General features: G+C 39.0%; 1 protein-coding gene across 1 annotated transcript in view; it reads right to left on the minus strand.

Moving 5' to 3' along the window:
• The window catches only part of LOC139715521 (VWFA and cache domain-containing protein 1-like), an 83,456-nt gene extending 64,547 nt beyond the window's left edge, over positions 1–18,909 (minus strand). Inside the window, exon 1 of the mRNA XM_071627088.1 lies at positions 18,270–18,909. Within this exon, the coding sequence (XP_071483189.1) occupies positions 18,270–18,665 (396 nt within the window). The 5' untranslated portion in view covers positions 18,666–18,909. The remainder of the gene's footprint in view (positions 1–18,269) is intronic.
• Positions 18,910–24,548: the final 5,639 nt, after the last annotated feature.

The following is a 24,548-nucleotide window of genomic DNA, read 5'->3' on the forward strand; positions in this document are numbered from 1 at the left end:
AACGGATAACCAACGGGCCTACATGAAGTTGGTCTGCAGTAGATGTGAAGGGTATAATCATGCAGCGAGGTGGAAAGAGAACAAAGTGTGGGCTATGCGACTTCAAACAAGCTGGGTCTGTCTTTTCTCTCCTGAGAATGTTTCTCCTCTGAGTATCTTCCCACTGGGGGTAGGAGTGTGGTCAGGACTCCCTGTCATCCTCATAAGACCCACATGACAGGACCAGTAGGCAAGCCACGTCTAGGAACAGTGGGAGGTCGTGGGCTGTCCAATTTAACAACCAGCAGTTGCCCTCCACATATTCTCTGGCTTCATCTACTTATCATATTAGATACCCTTGGCCATCTCCCCCTCCCATCTCCCTGCCCCCCCCCCCCCCCCCCTCCCTCTTCCCTCTCCCATCACCACCAATTGAAGAAAATGCTATCATCTCTAGATCTACACATTTTCCTTTCTCTGTCATCTGGAAATTGAATAACAACTAAAATGTTCATGCACTACAAGTCTAAGATGCAGTGAGCAGTACATGCACATCATCAGATTCAGGAGAAATCTTGCGGTTTGTATCTACAGTTGAACCTCTATTATCCGGCCTCCCTTTATCCGGATCTCTCTATTATCCGGACTCAATCTCGCCGTGATTTTTTTATATTTTTTTTAATAATTACGGGAGGAAAGGGGGATTCCCAACTCCTTGAGAACTCCTACACAAACACACATGAATTACATATACTTGATACATTTCTTAATAATTATTTAGGTAAATCATCCCAAGAATTTATAAAAGAAAATGATTTCAATCTTGCAAACACGAACCTCTATTTTGGGGTCTGTTACTGAGTGTAACAATGAAAAGGTTGCAGTATACAGGTCTGTTACTGAGTGTAACAATGAAAAGGTTGCAGTATACACATTACTACATGTGGTACTACAATGGGCTACATCAGTACATGTGTATGTATATGTACATGTATAAAGCATTGAGTCTCCCGTATCCGGCCAAATCCCTTATCCGGATGGAGCCCCGGTCCCGACTTGTCCGGATACGAGAGGTTCAACTGTACAATGTAAGCATCCATGTGTGTACATGTATGCATGCATGTGTTAATAATTGCTGTTAGACAGAGTCAGTGAATTTCTCATTATTGTGCATACATTTGAATGCAAATCAGTCTACATATGCACCAGTTATAATCCTGTATTCAATTATGCTGGACTTTGCTGAGAATGGAAAGGCAGCAATGGTTGTGATTATGATGATGATGATGGTAATGATGATGATGGTGATCATAATTGTGATAACAATGATAACAGCAACAGCAGTAAAAGTAGTAAAAAAGTAAAATGATTTTACGATAATAGTCACAATCAATAAAACAATATTCTTAAATATATCATACAATGCAATATATCTATTTGTGGAAATGATAACCATGTAAACGCAGATGATGAAATAAAAGATATCAGTGTCTTCAGCATAACCATCATGAACAAAAAGAACCTATTAAATATATGATTTGTTGATGGTTTCTCAAAACTACACCCCTGTTTTAATAGCTGGGGAAAAAAGAAATAAATCTCCTTGAAAAAGGAACAGGATTGGGTATAGCATGCATTGTTCCACTCATCACCAACCAAATCCTTTCATCCAGCGAGTGCTGTAATCTGCCTTTTGGGATGCAGCCATGCAACGGGAAACCAGGTGTTTTCATAAGATGGGACTCTCATTTTCTGCCTCTTTCCTAAATCCTGCAAGTTCAAGTTGCGGGTCAGTCATGCTGTTTTGACAGAATGCAGGGCGAGAAAACTGCAGACCCTTTTCATTCTCTCCCTCTCCTGCTCTCTTCATCTCTCTCTCTCTCCTCTATGTTTCTTTTCTTTCCATCTTTTTCTCCCTCTCTCTCTCCTGGTATATTCCTGGCCTTGTTCATATCTACCTTTCTGTTTCTCTCACCCTCCCCATGCCTGTGATTTACTTTATCTCTCTCTTTCCACAATTGAATTTTTCAAATAATTTTTTCCCTTTCTCTACTATAATTGTTATATTCATATTTCTTTCATTCTTCACATAACATTTCTATATATTCCTCAATATAGCCATGCCCAGTTTGTATTTCTCAACCTTTCATGTCCAATCTCAACCACAGATCTTCTGTCTCATTCTGTCCATCCATCTCTTTAAAAAAAAAGAAAAATGCTTTCTCACTTGTCCTTTGTTAACACCACATGCTGACTCTGCAGTATTAAGGAAGGAATGACTTGGAGACAGATATTCAAACTTGTCATACTGCCTATTTTCCCCCTTGTCTGATTTCTTTCACTCTTTTTTTTTTTTATGAGCTAAGCCCATGCTGGCATGGAGCAGCAAATTTTATGTTATAGGCCTGTATCTCCCTGCTAAAATTCATTCCAGCACAAACACACACACACACACACACACACAAACACAAATTTGATGTAAGTATCAAATGTGTACTGCATGTATAGGGCCTACATACTTGTAGATAGTATTGTTTGTTTACATTTCATGCATCAAAAATATGGAGAATATGGCATTATCTTCTCCAATTTGAACTGGAATGAGGGTGTTTTTTTTCTTCTCCTCCTTTTCATTTGATAAATTTACCATCTACCATCACAGCTCACCCCAAAAAGGAGGGGAATCCAGCCAGCTAATACCATTTTCTCTTTCCCAGTAGCCCTGACATGCCCTTTCACGTGATAATTATTTCTTACCCGAAAGAAGGTCATTCATTACAGCCAGGACCCCCATCACAATACAAAGGATCCTTTCCTATTACCCCCCCCCCCCCCATCAAAAGGAGAAAATCCACACATTCACTCACACTCACACACACACACACACACACACACACAATGTATGAGGGCACAATTGGACCATGTTAGTAAAAGAGATCAAAGATTAAGCAATTGGACCTTTTGTTGGGGCCAGAACCCCTTCTCTTCCTCCGCTCTGCCTCACCCTTATTTTCCTATCACCGTTTCATCTTCTTCCTTCCTTCCTTCCTTCCTTCACTCTCTCTCTCTCTCTTTCTATCATTCCTTCTTTTTGGTCTATTATCAATCTTGAGACTTGTATCTTTATTTTTTCATGCAAGAAATTCCCCTTACATTTGCATCTCTAACCTTTTGTAGAATATCTTTACCACACTTTTTTTTTTCCATTTCAAATACACACACCTTGTATAACATACCAGTCATATGATTCAGCTATGAGTACCTTTAAAGTTATCTATCACATTTATACACTTCCATCTGCTATGCAATGTATTGTATCACTCTCTTTCTTCCTAATAATCTAAACATCAAAATGGCAGCCTATCTATCAGCTGTGCTTTTCTTTACCATTATATCCTACTATCTTTTCCTCTTCTACATTATTCTTCCTTCCCCCATTCTCTTCCACTCCATCTCTCCCTCTCCTTCTCCTTCTCCTCTTCTAAATCCCTTTTTTTTCTGTTTCTTCCTCCCCCCCCCCCCCACCCCCACCCCCCTCCATCCTCTACTTTCTCATAATATTATAGCCTCATGTATGCTTGGTGCTGGTTGTAGGAAGAACAATTACTCGGGGAGATTGAATGCTTTGTGTGGAATGGCACTGCCTCCCGGTGTATTGGCCTAGTCTCATGCCCAGTGCCTTTACGCATTTAACACTCCTCACAATACATAGGGTTAACCATTTAATTGCTTTGGCTACACTGGGGAAAGGAGACTGGGTGTTTTGTCCGCTCAATTCCCCAAGCTGTTGGGCATCACATCAAAATTTGCTGCTGTTGTTGTTATTGTTACTGTTTCAATTCAATTCTCTCTTTAATTATCTTGCCTGATTCAGTGTAGTAATACTAAATGTATAAAATTGATTACTGTATGCCTTTTTATTTCATCGGGGGTCATCCAAACTGTCGTAATATATGCAATTTTAGCGTAAAAATGATATTTCGAGATAATCAAGTTGAAGTTTACCCATTTTTCAATCACGATTGCTACAGTTTTAGGTCTGGCATTTCCAATTATTTTTGTAATATGTCAGTCTTTAATTCTTACTCTAACGTGTGACGTTTTCGGCGAATTATATGGTTAGGAATTATGCGGAAAATTGAAAGAGAGCTACATGCATGTCTTTTTTCTTTGGGGGGGGGGGAGAAGTTGCAAAGACCATTTTCATTTGCCATTATAAGACAGTTCTGTTGACCACGTGCACAGTACTTGGGGTCTCTGAACCATCGTATATCACTAGAAACATTAGACGCAAAGTCAATGCGCCCAATATACAACAGTTTGATTGACCGTGCGGACTGTGTTTGCAGTCATCCAAACGGTGTTATATATGAGAGGACGGCATATTGCTGTTTTTAACACGCGTGCCTTTGGGGAAATGACAAGACTCTATATAAAAGTGATTACACAAAATTATATCAAATTAGAAACTGAGAACTTCACAAAATGTATCATGGAATGTCCACTATCGAAATGACTGAAAATCTCGAAATCGAAAATTTGAGCGAAAATTGGGATATACAACGGTTTGGATGACCACCGATGTTATGTACATTTAAGGATCCCTAGAATATACCTGCATCATGAGTCATAAGAATTGATATACCAGCAGCCTTCAGAGAAAAATGGGTAAAAGAAAAACAAACACATCTCTTCAAATTATAATAAATCTAGAGTAATGACCAAGATACAGTAGATGAAAGGGTTATGCTGCAGGGATGTCGTCCAATTTTACTGGCATGGTGCAATGTGCAGTGTGCACACAACTCACACTAAAACAACATGCACTGAAATCTACGTACAATGTACAGTTGTAGGCCCCATAAGCTCACTTTTCACTTGTAAAATTATAATACCCATAATTGGAAGAAAGGGCATGGGCTACTAACACTTCACATTGAACTATTTTGTAATATTTTTCACACAAAGATTTCTGGCATCTGCATTCATATATTTTCAATATGAGTGGGAAAATATGGAGAAGTCTTTCCCTGGCCAAAATGATGGTTCATATTGTAAACATGATCTGATAACCTCATATAAAAAGGCACTAGGGGCACACAAAGCCAATATCATGGGGCTGTAGATCAAGTACAGTAATGTAATTATTTCAATGTACTGAATGGGAAGAACAGTACACTCCCTGCCAACATGGATATTAGGGTCCATGAAAGTGCACAGAGGCATCAAACAAAGGGGTCTCCCCATTGGCACTACATTGCACCTGCAACAGCTCCAAACACAATTCCCAGTAGGTGGGACTGATATGCAGACTACAGGCCATCTATGCTAATCACAGCCAATGTAACCTGGCTACAGGCTAGTAAAGGTATCCACTGGCCTTTGCCGCACACTGAATGCTGTAAATTACCTGAACAGAAACCGACGGGGGAAAGCATCCCCGCAAAATTGATGGAGCGTGCGCGGCCAATAGATGGCCCACGAAAGCACCTTAACTGCTTTACCTTGTCAAAGCAGGCAAAAAGGGAAAAGGGGGGCAGCTTCGGAAGCAGAGATGCTGAAGAAAGCAGACATTTACATTGTACAATGTACACTGTACCTCACTCTGCAATGCACAGGGAGTTATAGCCCAAAACCAGGGACATCCTGTGGTATTACAACATGTCAATGGGCTGAACAGCATACAGAAAAGTCATGTTATATGACATAGGCCTACTTATAAAAGCGCTAGAGCCCAATTCCTGTTTTGTCCGTATGTGAACAGTTATAGTTTCATTTAAAAAAGTAAAGTGTATAGGCCCTACCCGCCAAGAAACAAGTATTCCAGGCACATTGTAAAATACATGCAATACTTACAAACTTGTGCAAAATGCAGAAATTTTAAAAATAAGCAGAAAACCGGAATGCTCATAAATCATTCATGATATGTCCATATCAATGTAGTTATCTCAAATATATTTGTCCATGACATGTTTTGAGTGTGAAATTAACCAATTTTCAAATTAAACCGGGATGCAAAGTCCCAAGGGATAACTTCTGGAAACATACTGTCATACAACATAAACACTTGATTCCTTTGTTCAATTGACTGAAAAATGTACTATCAATCATACTCGGCAAATAGCATACTTTGAATGGGTGATGTCAATGTCACATACAGCACCAAACAGGACTATCATGTACATATTGGTCCCACTGGCAGCCATGTTACAATAACTTTTGAAAACATGTTAATAACTTGTTGAGCTTGAGGATGGACTGAATTTTGCTACAACACGCATTTCCCATAAACACTTGCCCGAGTATACTCGGGACTCGTCCTCAACGGGGTAAGAATAATTTCCCTTTATATTGTACTTGACATTGGATTTCACTAGCTTCATTTGAAATTACATTTCTCGCCATGACATACATTCGCTTTTAATAAAACATGAGCATACTACATACCATTCATAACATAATGCAGCATACATGTACAGATCAAGCATTATACAACAATGGAAGCACAAATCTGTTGCATACATGAAGATATTGCATCAGACACACACGTCAATCCTTACGGAAAATAAACAACTCAACTTGTATTCCCATGGTCGCAATGAAGAAGAAAAATTCTCCTCCCTCTGTATTTTGTTTTATACAAGTACTCTTGTTTTGGTACACAATATATTTTGCAATCTTTGTAAGTTATCCCTATCCCTGAGTCATCCCCAATTCTATCTCTGCATTTCTTTTTTCCTCTCAGCCAATCTAGAGTTTTCTAAACAAAATAAATGGAAAAATCAACTTGAGTCTTATTTCATAATCCTGAGATAACTTTCATGTGAGGGCAGCTCTTCTTTCGATCACAGGAAAACAAATATATCTTTGAATCTTAACTTCTTTTCTTTGCTGTTTTTCTGCACTTTTGGCATATAGTACATACTTGCAACAATATGTGGCACTGCCACTTTGATCAACCTAAAAACATATCCACAAAGCGCGTGCTTAAAGTTTGAGTGCAAGTTACCTCTGCAATGTGCACAGACATGTTCCGTGCATTTCCTGTACACGCAATGCAGTTGCTTTCCTGCCGGCTGAGCTCCCAAGCAAACACAAAATTGCATTAATTCAGATATATATGGAGATGGCGGCAGTATTTTTCTTCTTTGATTGAAATAAAATCAATGACCTTTCTGACTCTGGTCTTGTGTCGCTTTTAGCCCGAACATGTCATAAATTCGAGGCAATTTTCTGTCAGCTTTTATTGTGGTTTTTACTGCTGAAAGCCCATCGCCATTAAACCAAGTTGTCCAGTTCCATTTATTTTTGCAAGCGCATGAAAATATGCAAGGTGCAGGAAAAGAGGGGAGTTTTTTTTCTTTCTTTCTTTCTTCTTCCTTCTTCCTTTTCTGAGAAGCTTGTTTCAAAATCTAACATTTGGGGAGGCTTGAGACACTGAATAGCTAGAAGCCACAAGAATTTACACTTGCTACATCATACACTCCTGTTCATTTAATTCTTTTCCTTGAAAGAAGTAGCAAATTGCCAACAACAAAACCAAATCCATCCACCTCCAATATTCATCCCAAAAATGTCAAACTTGGTTGTAGACATGCAAACCATGCATTTCAAGAGTCCTCATGCAGCAAATAACCACCACTAAAACAACAGCGTTATTTTCCTGTGTTACTCCTTGAGGCATCATTCAACTGGTACACATCTGCAGTGTTTATTCCTTGCAAAAGATTTGACTACTGTGATGTTACAAATCTCAGTTTATGAAAATCTCCGATCAAAAAACAAAAAAGAAGTTCTATCTACTCCGCATTTAATTGCTTTTTTGCTGTTCAATCTCTGCTACTCAGATATGAGAAAAGTTGGAAAATGGCGATCATGTTTACATTTTGCTCAAATAACTCTAATTTTCGGGAATTTAAACCACTTCATGACAGCAGGAAGATAAGCGAATTTAAAACAAGGTTGTGAAAGCATGGAGCTTCATGGTAATAAATAGAAGAGACAATCTCTGTAATTTGCAATAAAATAACAGTTTCAGGAATGTTCTCCCTATGAAAGCCCAGTATGGAATAGGACATGCCAACAAGGAAGTTGGAAAAAAAATGTAAAAATTACAAGAAAGAGGGGTTTAAAATATTGCTTGCAGGCATATTTGTAGCATTACTCAACAAGCAATATGAATAAATGTCATCACCCTAAAAGGCCTAAACATTTCAGAGTCCAGATTTTCTACTCAGCACTCTCTCTTGGGATGATATGGAAGATTAAGCAAAAGAGGCAGCATCAACTTCTGACTCCCGATTGAATATAAATAAACGAAGTGATTGATGGAGGGATGGGTCAACTTTAAGCCTTTCAATGTAATGAAAATAATGCAGCATGTATTCTATACCTCCCTAAGTTTTTGGCAATAGAAAACTCTCTACACAGCATGGCTTCCATGCACATCATGCCTGTATGCCAGTGTACAATATGAAAACATTTTGAATACTCACATCCACTATTGTACACAGCCATATAAAATTGTTTAGGTGCATGTGAAATATCAAACCACACAGACCTTGGAAAACACCTTCAGATATCATCGAAGATCAAGTGTGCGGAAGAAAAGGGGATCAAACAATGGCTCACGATAAAACGCAAGGCATGATTCAAGAATTGGGATGAAGGGAACAATTTCTAATTCTCACATATTTCTAGCATTCCCTTTTCCATCGCTCTCCCTCTCTCACCCCCTCCATCTCTCTCTCCTTCTATCTCTCCCTCTCTTTCTTTCTGAAGGGAGGAAAGAAGTTGTGGCTTATAGTGGTAAGGAGTTTGCAGCCTATCTGGGTCTATAATCACTACGGCAAACAGGTTTATCTTGATTTTATATTTACCGTTTATGTAGATGAATGGTGGTGGTGCTCGGGTATGTGTGAAGGGGGGGGGGGTAAAGAACGGAGGGCATTTCTATGCATTAACTGAGACTGAATCATATCAAATTATACAATCCACATGAAAGATGGATAGATCCAAACAGTTTTGTTTTCAATGCTCCTTGGGCAGCGTAAACGACAGAGAATGGAACTATACCTCAGAAACACAGAGCTCTATCTCCAACCATCTGTTCAGGAAACATATAAAGGAATCATATTACAAAAGAAGACATTCTTACTTGAACAGTGGTGACAAAGGAATTTTTCTAAGGTTACATGCGAACGTTTTTTGATGTACACAAAAGTGTCCAGATAAAATGGGTAAACTTTGTTCTGAAAGCTTTTCTTGCGGTATCCTACAATATATCCTTTCAATCACTGATCCTTTAGGCCTATATGTTTCATCTTATGACTCAGAATTCTAATTTTAATGAAAAGATGTGAATGAAATATGTGTGTTACTGAACGGTAAGGTTTTATCGTGGTAAAGCCCATCAACCCGGTTTAGGAGGCTGAAAATACTGTGCTCAACTACCTACATTTTAGTTTAAAATATGCTCAAAATTCTGCAAGCAAAACACACATGCAAGCTCACATACAACACACACACACATACACACACATGTACAGATAGTACCAAAAACTGTGGCCACATTTCCTTTTTGCGGTGTACACTGCATCCAGCGTGCACACAACAATAGTCCCACCACACAGTAAACAGAGGGATGTTTATGGGGCCCTGGCACCACAAAAGCAGTTAGGAGCCCGGCAAATATGGACTCAGGAAAGTCAAAGTCGCGCTACATCAGATCAAACACTCGCCTGCATAATAAGTCTAAGAGGCGACTCGTCCTTGCATGACTAAAAAGGCAGCTCCTCCTGCCTTGTGTGGTAGTCTAGTCGTCTTTCCATGCTCTCTTCACCAGTATCTATAAAACATATTGGTATTTTTGAGAGGGCTGCAGTATGATAATGGACTACAGGTGTGTATATGAAGTGACAGATAACAGGCTACATATAATAAACATGAGGATACAATGTAGCTTCAACCACACAATAATGGCATTATTAAGCATTATACAATGCATAGAATGCAATGCAGTTTAAACAATGGTATATCACTTTCTTCATAATTACCAAAATAACATTCACAGCATCGATAAAATCTGTGTGATATCATCATGTCTTCCTTGAGCATTCTTGTGTTTTCTGTGATGGAAATGTTTTTTTCTGTCACACAGAGATATGTTAAAATGCTGCTGTAGTTTAACTAATTCATTAAACAAATGGCAATCTACTGCAGACATGGATATTTCACTGCATGAAGTTCTTTGTGCATGTCACATCAAAATTTAAAAAAAATGCTCTTTAAAATGAAGGTATATTAGCAGCAATATTATCTACAATATCTTGTCTGCATTAATTTGTACTGTTTTAATGCAATGTACTTGTAGAAATGTATGCCCAGTCAAAGAAACTGTAAACACATGTAGCCTATAGGCCTAATTCATTCCACTTGATTACAATGTAGGACCATAGTTTATAATTATATGAAAATTGTCACTTTTACAGCACACCTAAAACAATTCTGCAAGTAAAAAAGTTTCAACAACAGCAGTTAATGAATGATGTCTATTTTACAATAGGTACTGAGTAGGTCCTACAGAGTTTCAGAATGTATATTGATTGGGATTTTATGAGGAATAAGAATGTTTTCAGTTATAACAAATTGCAATTTGAACAAGGATAATGACATGGCAGCCTCACCATAAGAAAGCATGAGTTGGGGCTCAAGGAAGCAAAACAAAAGAAGGAGGCATGCATAGATTATACACAGGTGAACTGAAAGCAAGTGGTCTAAAGGCTCTATTGTAATGCAATTACACTGCTACATTTTTGAGTCTCCCATGTCATCAACATTGTTCTGTGTAATTTGTGGAAAAGTTTTTTTCAGAGTATTGGTTTCTCTCAAAACTATAAAATCTATCTATCCACAAGTCTATACATGGATCTGTCAGTTTATGTACTACATGATGTGAAATTATGAAAATTGTCCAGAATGCCCCTTTGAAATAAAATCATATTAGAAATTATATAAGTAAGTTGTTTTCCTCATTCAAACATGATCCTTCCCTGGGGATATGTTATTCCATATTAAGTAGAATTGACCGCATAATAACTGTGTGCAACTGTTCAATACATAAGAAGGGTGGGAGAGAGGGGGGGGGGCATTCCATTGATGCAGCTGAGATGTATACCTGATAACTTAACAAAAAAACCTTGAGAAAAAAAAATCTTTATTCCTTCAAAGGTATTCCTCCACCAAACTATCAAAAACAGGTCCTGCTGGCATATATTTTTCCTGCCTATTTCTCCCTTTTTTCTATTTTCATTCTTCTTCTTTTTCTTTTTTTTTATTTTTTCTGCCATAAACCCCTGTTTGCCAAGTCTCTAATGGCTCTGCCCGGAGTGATAAAACCGAGCTTTAACGAGGTCACTGCGAGGAGAAGGCCAGTGCTGTTGAGGAGAGTTGCTCTTTTTGTGCAAACAGCCCATTGCATTGTCCAAGACTAGTCATAATTTTGTGGGCACGCTGGCTGCTCGGACTCACTCACGTTTTAAGTTAAGTGGCCGGGGAACAAGAGAAATATCCCTCTCTGAGTGGTTGTAAGGACACCTCCTGACAGGAATTCTTCTTGACTCATCAAGAGGGATGAAGACTTGTAAACTCTGATGCTTGAGTGGCCTACGAAGCATTCCTGAGCTTGTCTTTTCTCTTGTATAGACCCATATTCGTATGTGTGTGTTGTTGTTGTTGTGTGTGTGTGTTGTATGAGATTGCCCCCCCTCCCCCCACTAAAAAGTACTAATTTCAATTCAGTGTGAATGTGGAAACAATTCAGTTTAAAATTTACTTTTATAGTCTGAATGCGTTCGTGCTGAAACATTTTTTTTTTCAATTGACTTGCATAGAATAGATTTGATAAATGCAAAGATCATGCACAAAACTGTATACTACTGTCCAAACAGTCAAACATTGATGCCTGTATCTGAGCATAGCCTGTGCACAGCATGTCCATAGTTGACCCTACCAACCTTCAAAATCTAAAATTTGTATGAAAACTTTGTCAATGCAGCAAAGCGTTACCAACATTCATACTGCACGAGTGAGAGTCATCATTCATTTTGTACACATTAACTTCCATTGATACAAATGTCATGTAGGCTACTGTAAAGCAAGGAATGTTCGCATGCATTTTAATTTCGCGAATTTTGCGATAGCCAAGATTTGCAAAACTAAAATGCATGTGAAAGTTCTTGACTATACTATACACATTGAATGTTAGAGGCAACTCGCGAAAATTTCATGCCGCGAAAAAAGGCTGTCGGCTCCAATTTACCAAAATGTCATGCTGCGAAACTATCGTGTTTTACAGTATTCGTTCAAAAGCAGGGCATACAGTCTGAACGCACTTTGAACAATTGCTGTGACACAGCAGTGAGTCTGAATGCTCTAACATTTTTTTTTAATCATCACACATCTGAATGCCATGACTTCACAGATACTCAATATGATGTCAATAGAAAGATAGAGCACCTCAACATCTATAGAAATAAATGTTTTACAAAGGCATTAGCAAAGGGTAGGCACCTACCTACATCCCAACCCCAATCAATACAATGCTGTCAATCTCAAAAGAGCAAAGTTTACAGCATATTTTTTTCCCCCGACACATATCAACAAAAGTATCCATAGTGTTGCGCCGGTTCACCTGTACTTCTTTCTGAAGGGGTACATTTGTAGCTTTGACTTATTCAAAGTGCAGTGCAAACGTGGGCCAACTCCTCCTATCACAATCAATAAGACAGGAAAAACACATTTTCTTTCTAAAAATATGCATTATAATCCCTGACAATCGGAGTTGCCCCACATGAGTTTTATGAATAATGTTATGAAACATTTAACACTCTTCACTGAGATTTAACTTCTTAAAAAGAACTTGTGTAAGACAGACATTGTAAATGTACATGTAAGAATTTTGGATACAATGGGCCTTGAAAGAAAAACAGTCTTTTGAATAAATGAAGGGTGAAAAAGAGAATAAAGTACTGCAAGAAGGATATCATTATTTGTCTGACACCAGTGACTCCTTGATTAGAAAACTTGACCATTTAAAAAAGGACCTTTTTTGGTCATGTTGATCATTGTGATATCACTTCATGCATAGGCCTACAGGTTGTACATTTCATACATCAATTTAATGTACATGTAATTGAATACCTTCACGACATTAGAACTTTACATTACCATACTGGTGATAGATAACTTACTTGTAGGGTATCAGAATCTTACCCTTGCACGCGTCATAACTGGTAAATGTTTTGGAGGTAAAATACTTTTTTTTTGTATAATAAAGCTTGTATAAAAGACTCAAATGTGAGACATGTCATAATGAATCCCATGGCTGCTTTGAGTAGGCCCCAATACCTGTTTAGGCATAAAGTACACGAATTATAAAAAACAAATATATATTCCAAACAAAAATATATAATCCCCCCCCCCCTTCACACACACTCACACACACATACACACATACACACACACACAATCAAAAATGGGGAATGGAAAATAAAAGAAAAGAGAAACTGCTTTATAATTTTCTATATCAGAAGAAAGGAAAGGACACTTAGCCTACCAAATGATGCAGAAAATGGGATGAGTTTTGTTCTGCTACACCGAGCAGAACATAATCCCCGCCCTGCATCAATTTGAGGGGAAAATGGATATTTTACACCATGTGAGCAAATATGTCACAACACATTTAATATGTCACTGAGCAAACTTGAAAGAGTACTAATACGCTGAGAAATGAAATTTTGCAAACATACAGTGTAAATCTACACAGGTTTATCACAGCCCATAAGAAAAAAAAATCAATAAATACACCCTTTAATGTCACAATAATTGAGCCAATTACAAGAAACAACAAAATAAGTGTTTGAATAAAAAGTGATAAATTGGGCATACAGGGATAATTTATCTTTCAGCACTTGTGCACCTGTGTTATGTTTGTTGAGATTACACTGTACTCAAAAAATATGGAATTATTTGTATTGAGGAGGAGATACAAGGTACATGGTGTACCCCAATTTCATTGTAGATTTTATGTTTTATACAGTCTTATAAATGGGATTCTTATTTCACCTCATTGCCTACGACATAACAAGTTAAATGTATCTTTGGTTAAGCATCATTTCAGTGGCATAAATGCACACCTTTTCTCAACAAATTAGACTTAGAGTTAATGAGCAAGAAGATACCATCTTCATATCCCGCATTAACCCAGTATTGGACAATACACTTGTACATTGCAAAACAGGTGAGGTCACCCCAAAAACCCATCATCAGACCTTTAATGGGCTTCTTTCTGGGTGGCACTGGTATAGGTACAAGTCATATTCCCTGTCCGTATGCACATGCCTCCCCTCCACCTCTTTAATCCCGAAACTTAATGGCTTGTGGCAGGCGATCACGGCCCAATGAATGGTGTTTAATACACCCAGAAAAGGGGGGAAGCCAAGGTGCTTTGTTGTTCCCTAGCTCCAAAAGGAGTCCCATTCACCGGTATCTCGCAAAGACTGCCATTGTTCACATAGATTGCATTTTACACTCTATGCGCTAGTCTCTCTTGCCCAGACTTCAGAGTAATGCGGATCCAGAATTTGAAGGATATTGAGTGTTTGCATCATTACATCATGCATTTTAATACTGATCACAAAGAAAAAAAGAAATTGTCCTGACTATCACTTGGTTCCAGACACCCCTGACATCATTCTGTGAGTTGTAGTTCCAGGACATGGTGGCAGCTCACAATTTCCCCACAAGCAGTGAAGTACATACACTGTCATACATTGTACATTGTCAGTTGGGCCACCTGCATCAGGTGTATCATCCCCTGGACCTGGCAACATTCTCTCTTTGAAGAAAACTGAAGAAAACTCACATCTCAACATTCTCTCTTTTCAAAACATTCATACCTGGCCTGTACACTCATCCCAGGAGTAAATATTCCCAGCTGCTATGGCAGCCTGGTCTACTTTCAGATCATATCAAAGCATGTCTCATAACTTTACTCTCTTGCTAGCTGACTAAAAGTAGAGTTGCACCAATCTTCTACCAAGCACATTGTCCATTCCAGTTGTTCTTGGGTCACGTTGGGTGCATTGTACTGTATCAACTCACTTCTGTTGGAGAGTTAAGGTTTCCAAACAACACTTGCAGGGAGTTTTGGGCAGTTGATAAACACAATGCTGTTTTGATTATAGGCCTATGGGGTTAGAAACAAGCCTCTAAAATGGCAACAAAAGTGTGATCACAAATGAGTTTGAGCCAGAAACATGTTTGTGTAGAGTTGATAAATGCAAAGCTATTTTGAAACACATTTACAGCTCAGATTAGATCACTCTTAGATTAGATTAGATTAGATTAGATAAGATTTTAATATTAGATTAGATCACAAATTGAAATACAGTCAACCTTACTCAAGTCGACCTCGCATACAATGTAAGTCGAATAATCGTCTAAAGTTAAAGGTCTTTTCAAGTCCTCTTCTCTTTATATCCTACTGATTTTAATCCTTCATTACTAAGTCAAATTTTCTCTTAAAGGTCCTGTTTACCTTTGGGAGCAGTGATTTTAAAAATGTTCAAGATATCACATTTGATGCATTTGTATTGGTCAATTGTATCACAAAACATCCTACCATCTAAGAATTTTGCAATAGAACCTAAAATATAAGGAAATATCACTATTTTATAAATAAACCATAACTGTAGACGGATTAGTCTGGAAAAATTTTCATTATTCACATTTTGTGTGTTTAACATACAAAAATGATTCAAATTTCTACATTACACTTGTAGTTGTTTCTATCCCTAACTCACATTTTGGAAGTATTTTGAAGCATTAATGCTGGGTTTTTATTTCATCTGCAGATGGTAAATTATGCCTTTACAAGGTTAAGTCGAAGCTATTTCTCGTAGTCCAAACAGATTCAACTTTTCATAGGCAAGGTTGACTGTACATATGTGAGTAAAGTCAACTTTCCTACATTTTTGACAAAACATTGTTTTGCCATCTCAAGGCCAACTTGAGATCAGCTGATTCAGATAGAAATATGTAGACCTGATGAGATTTGTTTGCTATCTTAATAGTGTCTTTTCAATAGGTCATCCTACTTTCACTCACGACAGCAGACACTAGAAAATGTCATTGTCAAAGACCTGCGTCGCAAACCTGCTTCTTTTCTTAATTCTAAACTTATTGCTGTCAAATTATGAACCTGAATAAGAAATTCAGATATGAAAAATACATTCCCTCACACACAATGTCTAATTCTCATCTCTCAAAGCATCATACTATAAGCCCTAAATAGAGAAGCGTGATTATGAAGTTCTGATGGAACATACACACACACACACACACACACACACACACACACACACACACACACACACACAAATTATTCCAAAAGAAAAAATTAGGTTATGCACACACAGTTGCTCCCGTCTAATAACAATCTGCTTCAACTGCTCAGGCACAAACATGTCGCTGTAATCCCGACCAGGTTGAGGGGAGGACTGCAGCCAAAAATTCAATCCAGTTCTCTAATCCCATTACAGTACCAATATGACCTGCAACAGGGATTTAAAATCTTTCCCCCTACTGCCAGATCTACTCTCCCTGTCAAAAGCTTGCTTTACCCCTCCAGAGGTGACCCCATTACAAGGCCAAGGCTGGACTCAGTTACCCCTAGACCAAGATGCCTGGCATGAAATCCTTCTTTCTTTCTCCCTCTTCTCTATTCCACTCAGAAGATTTGCATTTTGTGGGTCTCTCTTGCATGCAACTTACATGACAAACACTCATATGGTAAAGAGTGAGGAAAACAAGTTTTATTTCTGCTGACCATTCTCATATCTGTTTGGTTGCTCCTCAATATACCAGAACAATGACAAACATGCTCTTTTACTTTATTTTTGTACTCCATGGTTTATTGACTTCTTTATCTAAAACCTGTGTTTTTGCATTAAAATCCCCTCTTGATGTAAAGTAGAAAGTCACAAACTATGGATCAATGTTTTCTTCTTGAAGCTAGACCGTTTGTTTCTTCCACCACCAATGAAAGTAAGCATCTATTAAAGATCATTACATGCATGTTCAGTTCAGTTCAGTCTTTATGCATTATCTTGCATAATCATGAAAAACTTGGTGGGAAATATCAAAGGCAAATTACATAATGGATTGTAGATGACAGATATACTCTTCATCCCTTCATTTCAATAATTCCATCAAATTTCACTTTCTGTTCAGATCTCACTCTTCCATTTGAGCTGCTACACATTTTGTATGATCAAAATAAGATCATTTGACTATGATAAATACAATTTGTACCTGGTTGGGTTTGCCTTTGGCTATCCTATTCAAAAGCTCATTGATAATTTCAGATTGAGGTTTAGTACACTCTTCATTTTTTTTTCTTTTCACTTTTCTATAGCACAACTTGATGGTAAACACTAACTAGTTTTAGTTTTGTTTTTTCCTCTGATGGCATATTTGGACCATTATGGCACTAAAATCTTCAAATCTGACATTTTGGTGGCCCAAAAAAGAAATGTAATGGCCCCAAATAAATGCAAACATAATAATCCATTTTGAAACCAAAGTGCCTGATTGGGTCACCAAAAGATTTCACAGGTACTTGTCTGAGCCATTGGGCCACCGGACCATCGCTAATGTCATTGTCAAGCCCTGCTACAATAGTCAATAAAAAATTGTATGTTACCATGGTTACATGGCATGATACTGCAGTGGACAAACACTAAATAGATTTGAGTGTTAATATTCAATGGCAGCAAAGCATATAAATTCATGATCTACTGATGGACACACTACAGTAAATTGCGATGTTCAAGTTCTGTATTTCTGCACGAGGAAGTATCAGTACCGGTATCATCAAAATTTCAAAAACAACAACTCCACAACAACACAGTCAACAGATTCAACAACTCCACAACAACTGTCAACAGATTCAATTTGCGAAATTTATCCTTTTTCTTCACATCGGCATCAATCAAATTGTACAATACACAAGCATTCCAAATCCAAGCACTTTAGAGTAGACGTCCAATCATGGAATGTAGAGGCTAGTAGTATTATTAGGAACCTAGTAGTAGTAGTCGGGTGGTTGGCCTGGCTAGCAGTTAGTATATCGATGTGAATGGCTCAGTTAGATCATGGTTTATTCAGTTTTATCGCCGACATTTATACACTTAAGAAACTCTAGAAAATCACGAAAAAAATGAAATTACCTGCATAGAAGTGTATCCCAGTTCCTCTTCAACAATTTGAGAAAATTTCTTGGCCAAAGTTTGTGCTTCGCTTATGAGACTCGTTGTTACTCCAGACCTAAACTCGGCTTCAACAACGGCATAGCTTTGCCGTTTGTTAGCGGCCGGTGGGCGAGCGTTGCCCGTCAATCCTTTCAACAAATCTGGGTTATTGAACTTGATGACTCCGTTTGGAAATTCTGGTAGCTTTTTCTTAGAGTTTGCAGTATCCTCTTTTTCGGGACCTTCTGGGCCAGTTTGCTGTGGTTCTGTAGACTGGTTCGTCTTCTCAGCTTCGATACGAGAGAAAATAAGTAATAGCCACAGCGCTGAAGCCGCAAACGCGACGAGCTTAGGGCCTCTTGTTCCCGACGCCATGTTCTCCCCCTTCAACTGTCTTCGCTCGCCGCTGGGTTATACTGCAGCTACACGTCCGACGTAAGCGTCAATGCGATGCCCATACGATAAAGTATGTCCGGGAAATTATCCATGGACAGTTCTGTCGTGTGTTCTCTTAACTTTCAAGAGGAAAAATAACGTTCAGTTTCTTTTCCATAATGTTAGCACTGAATAAAACTGCGAATAACGACTGCGGCAAATTTCCCGACCTGCCGATGCCGTACCTTCGAGCGGCTGAACGCCGTAGTCGCGTCGCAGTATACACGGGTACTGGCACAGGACGTCTCTCCGTACACACTGCTGCAATGTTTTCCTCGCCCGTTGTTGTCCGATCCTGATAGCACGATGCGTGGATAGTGCGCAGTGCTAGTGCAGTGTGTGTATTGTTCTGTTTCGGCATGCAAGAAGGTGCATAGACTCCCCGATCGCACTTATTACACAGGCTATGCGCGCTATGCTATGTAAGCATTGCTCTGTGGATGTTGTGCCACTTGCCGAAGCCAACACGACTGCAATCGAAATCGAGGGTTTTTGCATGCAACTGTCAGAGATGACACGTGAGGGCGTACTTTATTTCGGCGAGAGTGTGACGAAAATGAATGCAACGAGTGTACGAACATAAACGTTACACTAACCATTAAACCATGTGTCTTTCGGAATACATCGTACCAAATGAAGTTTATTATTCACAAGTTGATAGACCACGCATGTCATAAAAAACCAAAACAAACAAGAAGATTGAAAAAAAAAAATACCAGTAGAGCGTGACATCATCTTACGTTGGTTTACAGGGGAGGATTAGGCAGATTACATTATGCGTCTCTGTTTGAAGGAAAACGCATAAATTTACTAATCAAAACAAGTGATGTTACGGGGTAAAATCCTGTAATAACTCACTTCATCTTGAGAATAACTTCGGGAGAGAGGGGGAAAGAGTTTGTAATATCAATTTTGAACGGCTTGCCAGCATAAAATCGTAATATTTACATGCGATTTGGTTTCTTACACTGTGTTCCACAGTGGCAAGCTCAAAATACCGTAATGGTTGTATTCTCTTTTATTTGGGAACGACAACTAAGACAACAATGTGTGTCACAGTTATAGGCCTAGAGAAATGATTGGCTATAGAAAATTGAATGCAAAAGAACAGATAACGTCGTTTTTTTTTAATTTTCCAAAGTGAGGCCACCCGATAGAGAAAAATTAAATCCGTCCAATGATACTTCACTGGTTAATAAAGATATTTCTTTAAAATCTAATCAAAATTACTGAGTATCACGCGGGGGGAATCATTTTCTTCTTCTGTTTTTTTTTTCAGCAGCTTTAATATAAAATATCTAAAATTGCTACATGTGGATATTATGCATAGGGCCTATGTAACTTATTTATTATGTCTTATAGTATTCCCTTAGTATAACAACAGGGCTGTGTCCATTCCATTAATGCAAGAGGTTGTTCTTCTCCCCCTGGTTTTCTTCCGGTTCTTCTTCTTTGTTCCTATTCTCACTCTTTGCTATTATCCCTCTTTTCAATGCAAATCTACTAGTCCTCAAGAATATACTAGTCACTCGTTATTTTCTTTCTCTTTTGTAAACAAAATTTACTACTAAATTTTTTGTAAAGTTCTAGGGACTTCATGTACGGGATTTGTAATATTGTTAGACACACACACCGGGCCAGGTACACGAAGTGAACGGAGTAGAGGAACCCAGGCCATTTGGCGCAACCCCTCCCAGAGGCCTCACGGGATCGAAAAAAGCCGCAGCGATGCAACCATTCGTTCATAGACTGTGTTTAAGAAGACATTATTTTCTCATCTTTAAATCAATACGTAACTTGCCCGTGCTTCCTTGTTTCTTCTTTTTTTTCTTCTTCTTTTTCTTCTTCTTCTTCTTCTTCTTCTTCTTCTTCTTCTTCTTCTTCTTCTTCATCTTCTTCTTTTGCCTGAAAAAAGAGTTTATTCATTATTGTGAGCTGTTGGTTTAAGTCCGCTTATATAATAGGTTTTCGTGAGCGCAGGCGTGCCGGCCTCATATTTGGATATTTTATTAATTGACAAATATTAAATTTTATTTATTTTTTTAAACTCTAAATAGTGTGCAAAATAGGCCTATATCTATCGACATGTAACACTCCTCCTCCTCCTCTTCTTCTTCTTCTTTTCTTCATGCGGGTAGGCCTATAACTTCCCGGGGAAAGAAATGGGCATGTCAAACTAATATAAATATCAACTTCCTTGCTAAGAGTATGATGTTCTTCATGTTCGTGTTTGCTGTGAGATTCAACATAAAGCAACAGACAAACGCAAACATGTCATGGAATTTGGAGAGAATTTGAAATTAAAGCTCTTTCGAGCAAAGGACGATCACAACCACCAAAATAAAATGAACAATATGAAAACGGAAAGAGAAATAAAATGGAAACAGACATAAGTACGAAAACATATAGCACAAAAAAAAACAGCAAGGACAGCAACCGTATGAAATGAAAATAAAAATTTCGCCGTAATACTTGATACGACGATACTCTATGAGTTAATCCCTCTTGCCATAGCTCCCAGAAGCTATTAAGTATGAACAGTTACTATGCATGTGTCGTGAGGAGGTGTCGCGGTAATGATATCTTATAGGATATCTACTTATCAATTTTTATACAATAAAAGAACGTGCGCTGTGCTTGTAAAATCTGCATCTTGAAGAATAAGAGATCCAGCAGATGGCTGCAAAATAATGTATAGAGGGTATAGAGCATGCCTCTCTGCACATTGTCAGGGTGGTGGCATGCTCAGCAGCACAGACCTGAAAAACCCAAACAATCAAACATAACTTATAGGCAATTGAGCAGGGGACCAGCAAAGAAACAAACCGGGAAAGAAATAGGTCCTATCTTCATTGTCCAACTCCTATGAGTTAAGATGAACCCATAAGCTGATGAAAAACAAAGCCCCTCTCCCATTCCCCCCCCCCAAAAAAAAAAGAAAATACATATTCGACAATATATAAAGATCGTGACCATTATTTTGACATCACCTCTGAGCTTTCTACATTCTCTCATTTTCATTTGTTGAAAGAGGCAAAGAAGAATTTCATGTTTTCTGTTATGAATTTCCAATACACTGTACTGGAATCGACTATTATATTTGCTTGGCTGATCAGTACCTTTGCGTGACACTTCAGTCTTGAAGGAATTCGAGAGCAGCGTCAGGCAAGCCAGAAGCGGATCTAGAGGGGTTGGGGGGGGGGGGGGGGGGTTGCAACCCCCCCCCCCCCAAAAAAAAAATAAATAAATAAATAAAAAATAAAAAAAATAAAAAAAAAATCCGGGGACCATTTTTTTTTAATCTTATCTTTTTTTTTTTAACTTGTAATTTTTAATTTGGCAATGACCTCTATACCAAAAATAGTGGTGTTTTAGATGCAAGAAAACGCCATTTTCACACACAGATTTTCAAAAATTCTCCCTACTGTGGGAGGGGGAACACCCCCTCCCACACCCTCCCCCCCCCCCCCTCGCTCGCTCCCTCGCATACCGCCCCAACCCCCCCCCCTTTATAAAAAGCTATATCCGCCCCTGCAAGCCTAGGGACCATAACAGGCTGGGCCGCGGAACGTTGTTCTAGGGTGGGGATACCCCTTATACAGTAAAGTCTAGGACGAAACTTTCGGAAAGTCATGGTTACGTTATTTCTTTGTCCGGATTTTTGTTGTTATTATTATTGTTGTTTCCGACTTTTTTCCGATTTTTTTTCTTTCTTACTTTTTCCCGATATTTCAAAGACACACACACACACACACACACACACACACACACAGGTGTGTGTGTGTGTGTGTGTATGGGGGGGGGGGGAGGTACAGCTCTCCTCCTCCCAAGGTTCAGCGGCCCAGGCCTGTTTACAGTGGTGGATCGGGGGGGGGGGGGGGGGGGGCGTCCCGGGCGCGCGCCCCTTTATTTTTCTTTTAAAAAAACAACAAAAGAAATAATGAGGAACCTTAAACTTTTTTTTTTTGGGGGGGGGGGGGGGGGGGGGCTTGTCAGTCGATGAAACCCGGAAGGGGCACAAGAATTTCCCCCCCCCCCCTTTCTTGGATCCGCCCCTGATTTACTCTCCCGGTCAGAGACTGTAACATAACATAACAACTTGTCAAGACTGACAACTATAAGTCTATCATGAAATGCATGGTGCCCGGATGTCTGCTTTTACGAAAGAGGCCCTCCTTAAATCAAATCGGTCATGCAATTACTTGAAACAAGCATGCGCGCTTTCTTCTGTAGCGAAAAATTCAACCCTCTGACTTGTAAAGATCTTTCCCAGAACTTTGTTGTCTCAAACAATAGGCCTACACAAACAATCACTGATCTCTACATCTGCATATCCGTAGAACCGTTTCCACAGCACTTGAGCCTTCAAGCTCTGCGTTCCCAAGAGCTCTAGCGCCATCTATCGGTTTGTAAACTACATCAGCTGACTCGGTAGATGACAAAGATTCTGAATCAGATTATTTTATAGATATGAAACCATTCATCTGTATCATTTAAAAAAGAAAGAAAAATACCATTTTAGAAACCTGTTCCCATCCCCCCCCCCACCCCCAGAAAAAAGAATTTCCTGAATAGAAGTATGCCTATAAATACGACTGAATAAAGACTAATTAGTGGAAACAACATGGCGACACCCATGAGGCAAGTTTTGCTGAGTTTTCGTAACAATATCTTTTCGTCAATTCTACGAGGAACACTCACTCGACCGAAACGAAATGGCTCGAATTTCCATTTAACATCAAGGAAATGCGACCGAACTCAGAGGGCGAGGCATATACATACTTCTGTCGGTAAGTATTTATGTCCAAGCGAGCCTCTACCATGCTACTAGTCTAGACAACGACATTGCGTGTGAACTATATAATAGTCCCAGCTATAGTAAAAAGTGTTAGTTATCTTTGATTCACAATGACTGCACTGTGCTTTTTAATTTTAGTTAAAATTTTCCTCCGCCAGGCCCAAGCAAGGAGGGGGTACGGTCACGCTTTTGTCGGGGTTGTTTTTGTTTGTTTGTTTGTTGTTGTTTTTTGTTAATTTTGTTTGTCTTTATATGCAGGGCTGCCAACTCTCATTCATTGCCTGATTGAGAGTGAGACTCACTCATTTTGGTCCTTTCTCACTCTAAAACTTTATTTCATTTGCATGCATTTCTATTGATCTCACTCATTTTGACCCCTAAATTATAGCATTGGCCTATGGGAGTCTCTCTCTCAACTAGAGTAACTGCGTCAGTAAGCGGCCGTGCAGCCGTTCGCGGCAGGTACAACATACACGGTAATATACAGCTAAACACAGCATTGCACTGTTACATGCACACTACACATTAGCCCCGGAGACCCGCCGCTCTGCGGCGGGGTCCTGGCGGCTACCTAGCAGTTTCGTTCAAGTGAGAATCACGAACAACTCCCTATTGCCACATATACGGCAACTTCACAAATAAACCATGGCTAAATTTCTATCATAAACTCAGTGACAATAAAAAATGAAATATACACTACCCCATTGCCTCGTTTCTTCTCACCAATTTATCTGGAAACTGCAAAATTTTCCACATTTTTTAGGAGTAAGCGGCCTGCCCTAGTGGAGAGCTTTGCTGCTATTTTGAACGTGTATATCCATTTTGTACGCATCTACGCATGCGTGAACAGTGACGTCACCGTTACGGATGCTCAAGGATATGAATAATGCATCATCGCACGGTGCATATAAGGTGAAATGAATATGCATCATGTAGCGAGCAATACAGCTGTCAATGGGACCGACTGAATGCATGCTGTGCGCATGTGCAAGTGATTGTGAGTTTTAGTGAGCATCGGTGAGCTG

The sequence above is a fragment of the Diadema antillarum genome, unplaced genomic scaffold, assembly GCF_040938485.1.
Source record: "Diadema antillarum isolate AM-2024a unplaced genomic scaffold, OU_Dant_1.0 scf00000049, whole genome shotgun sequence".
In the NCBI taxonomy this organism is placed as follows: Eukaryota; Metazoa; Echinodermata; class Echinoidea; order Diadematoida; family Diadematidae; genus Diadema; species Diadema antillarum.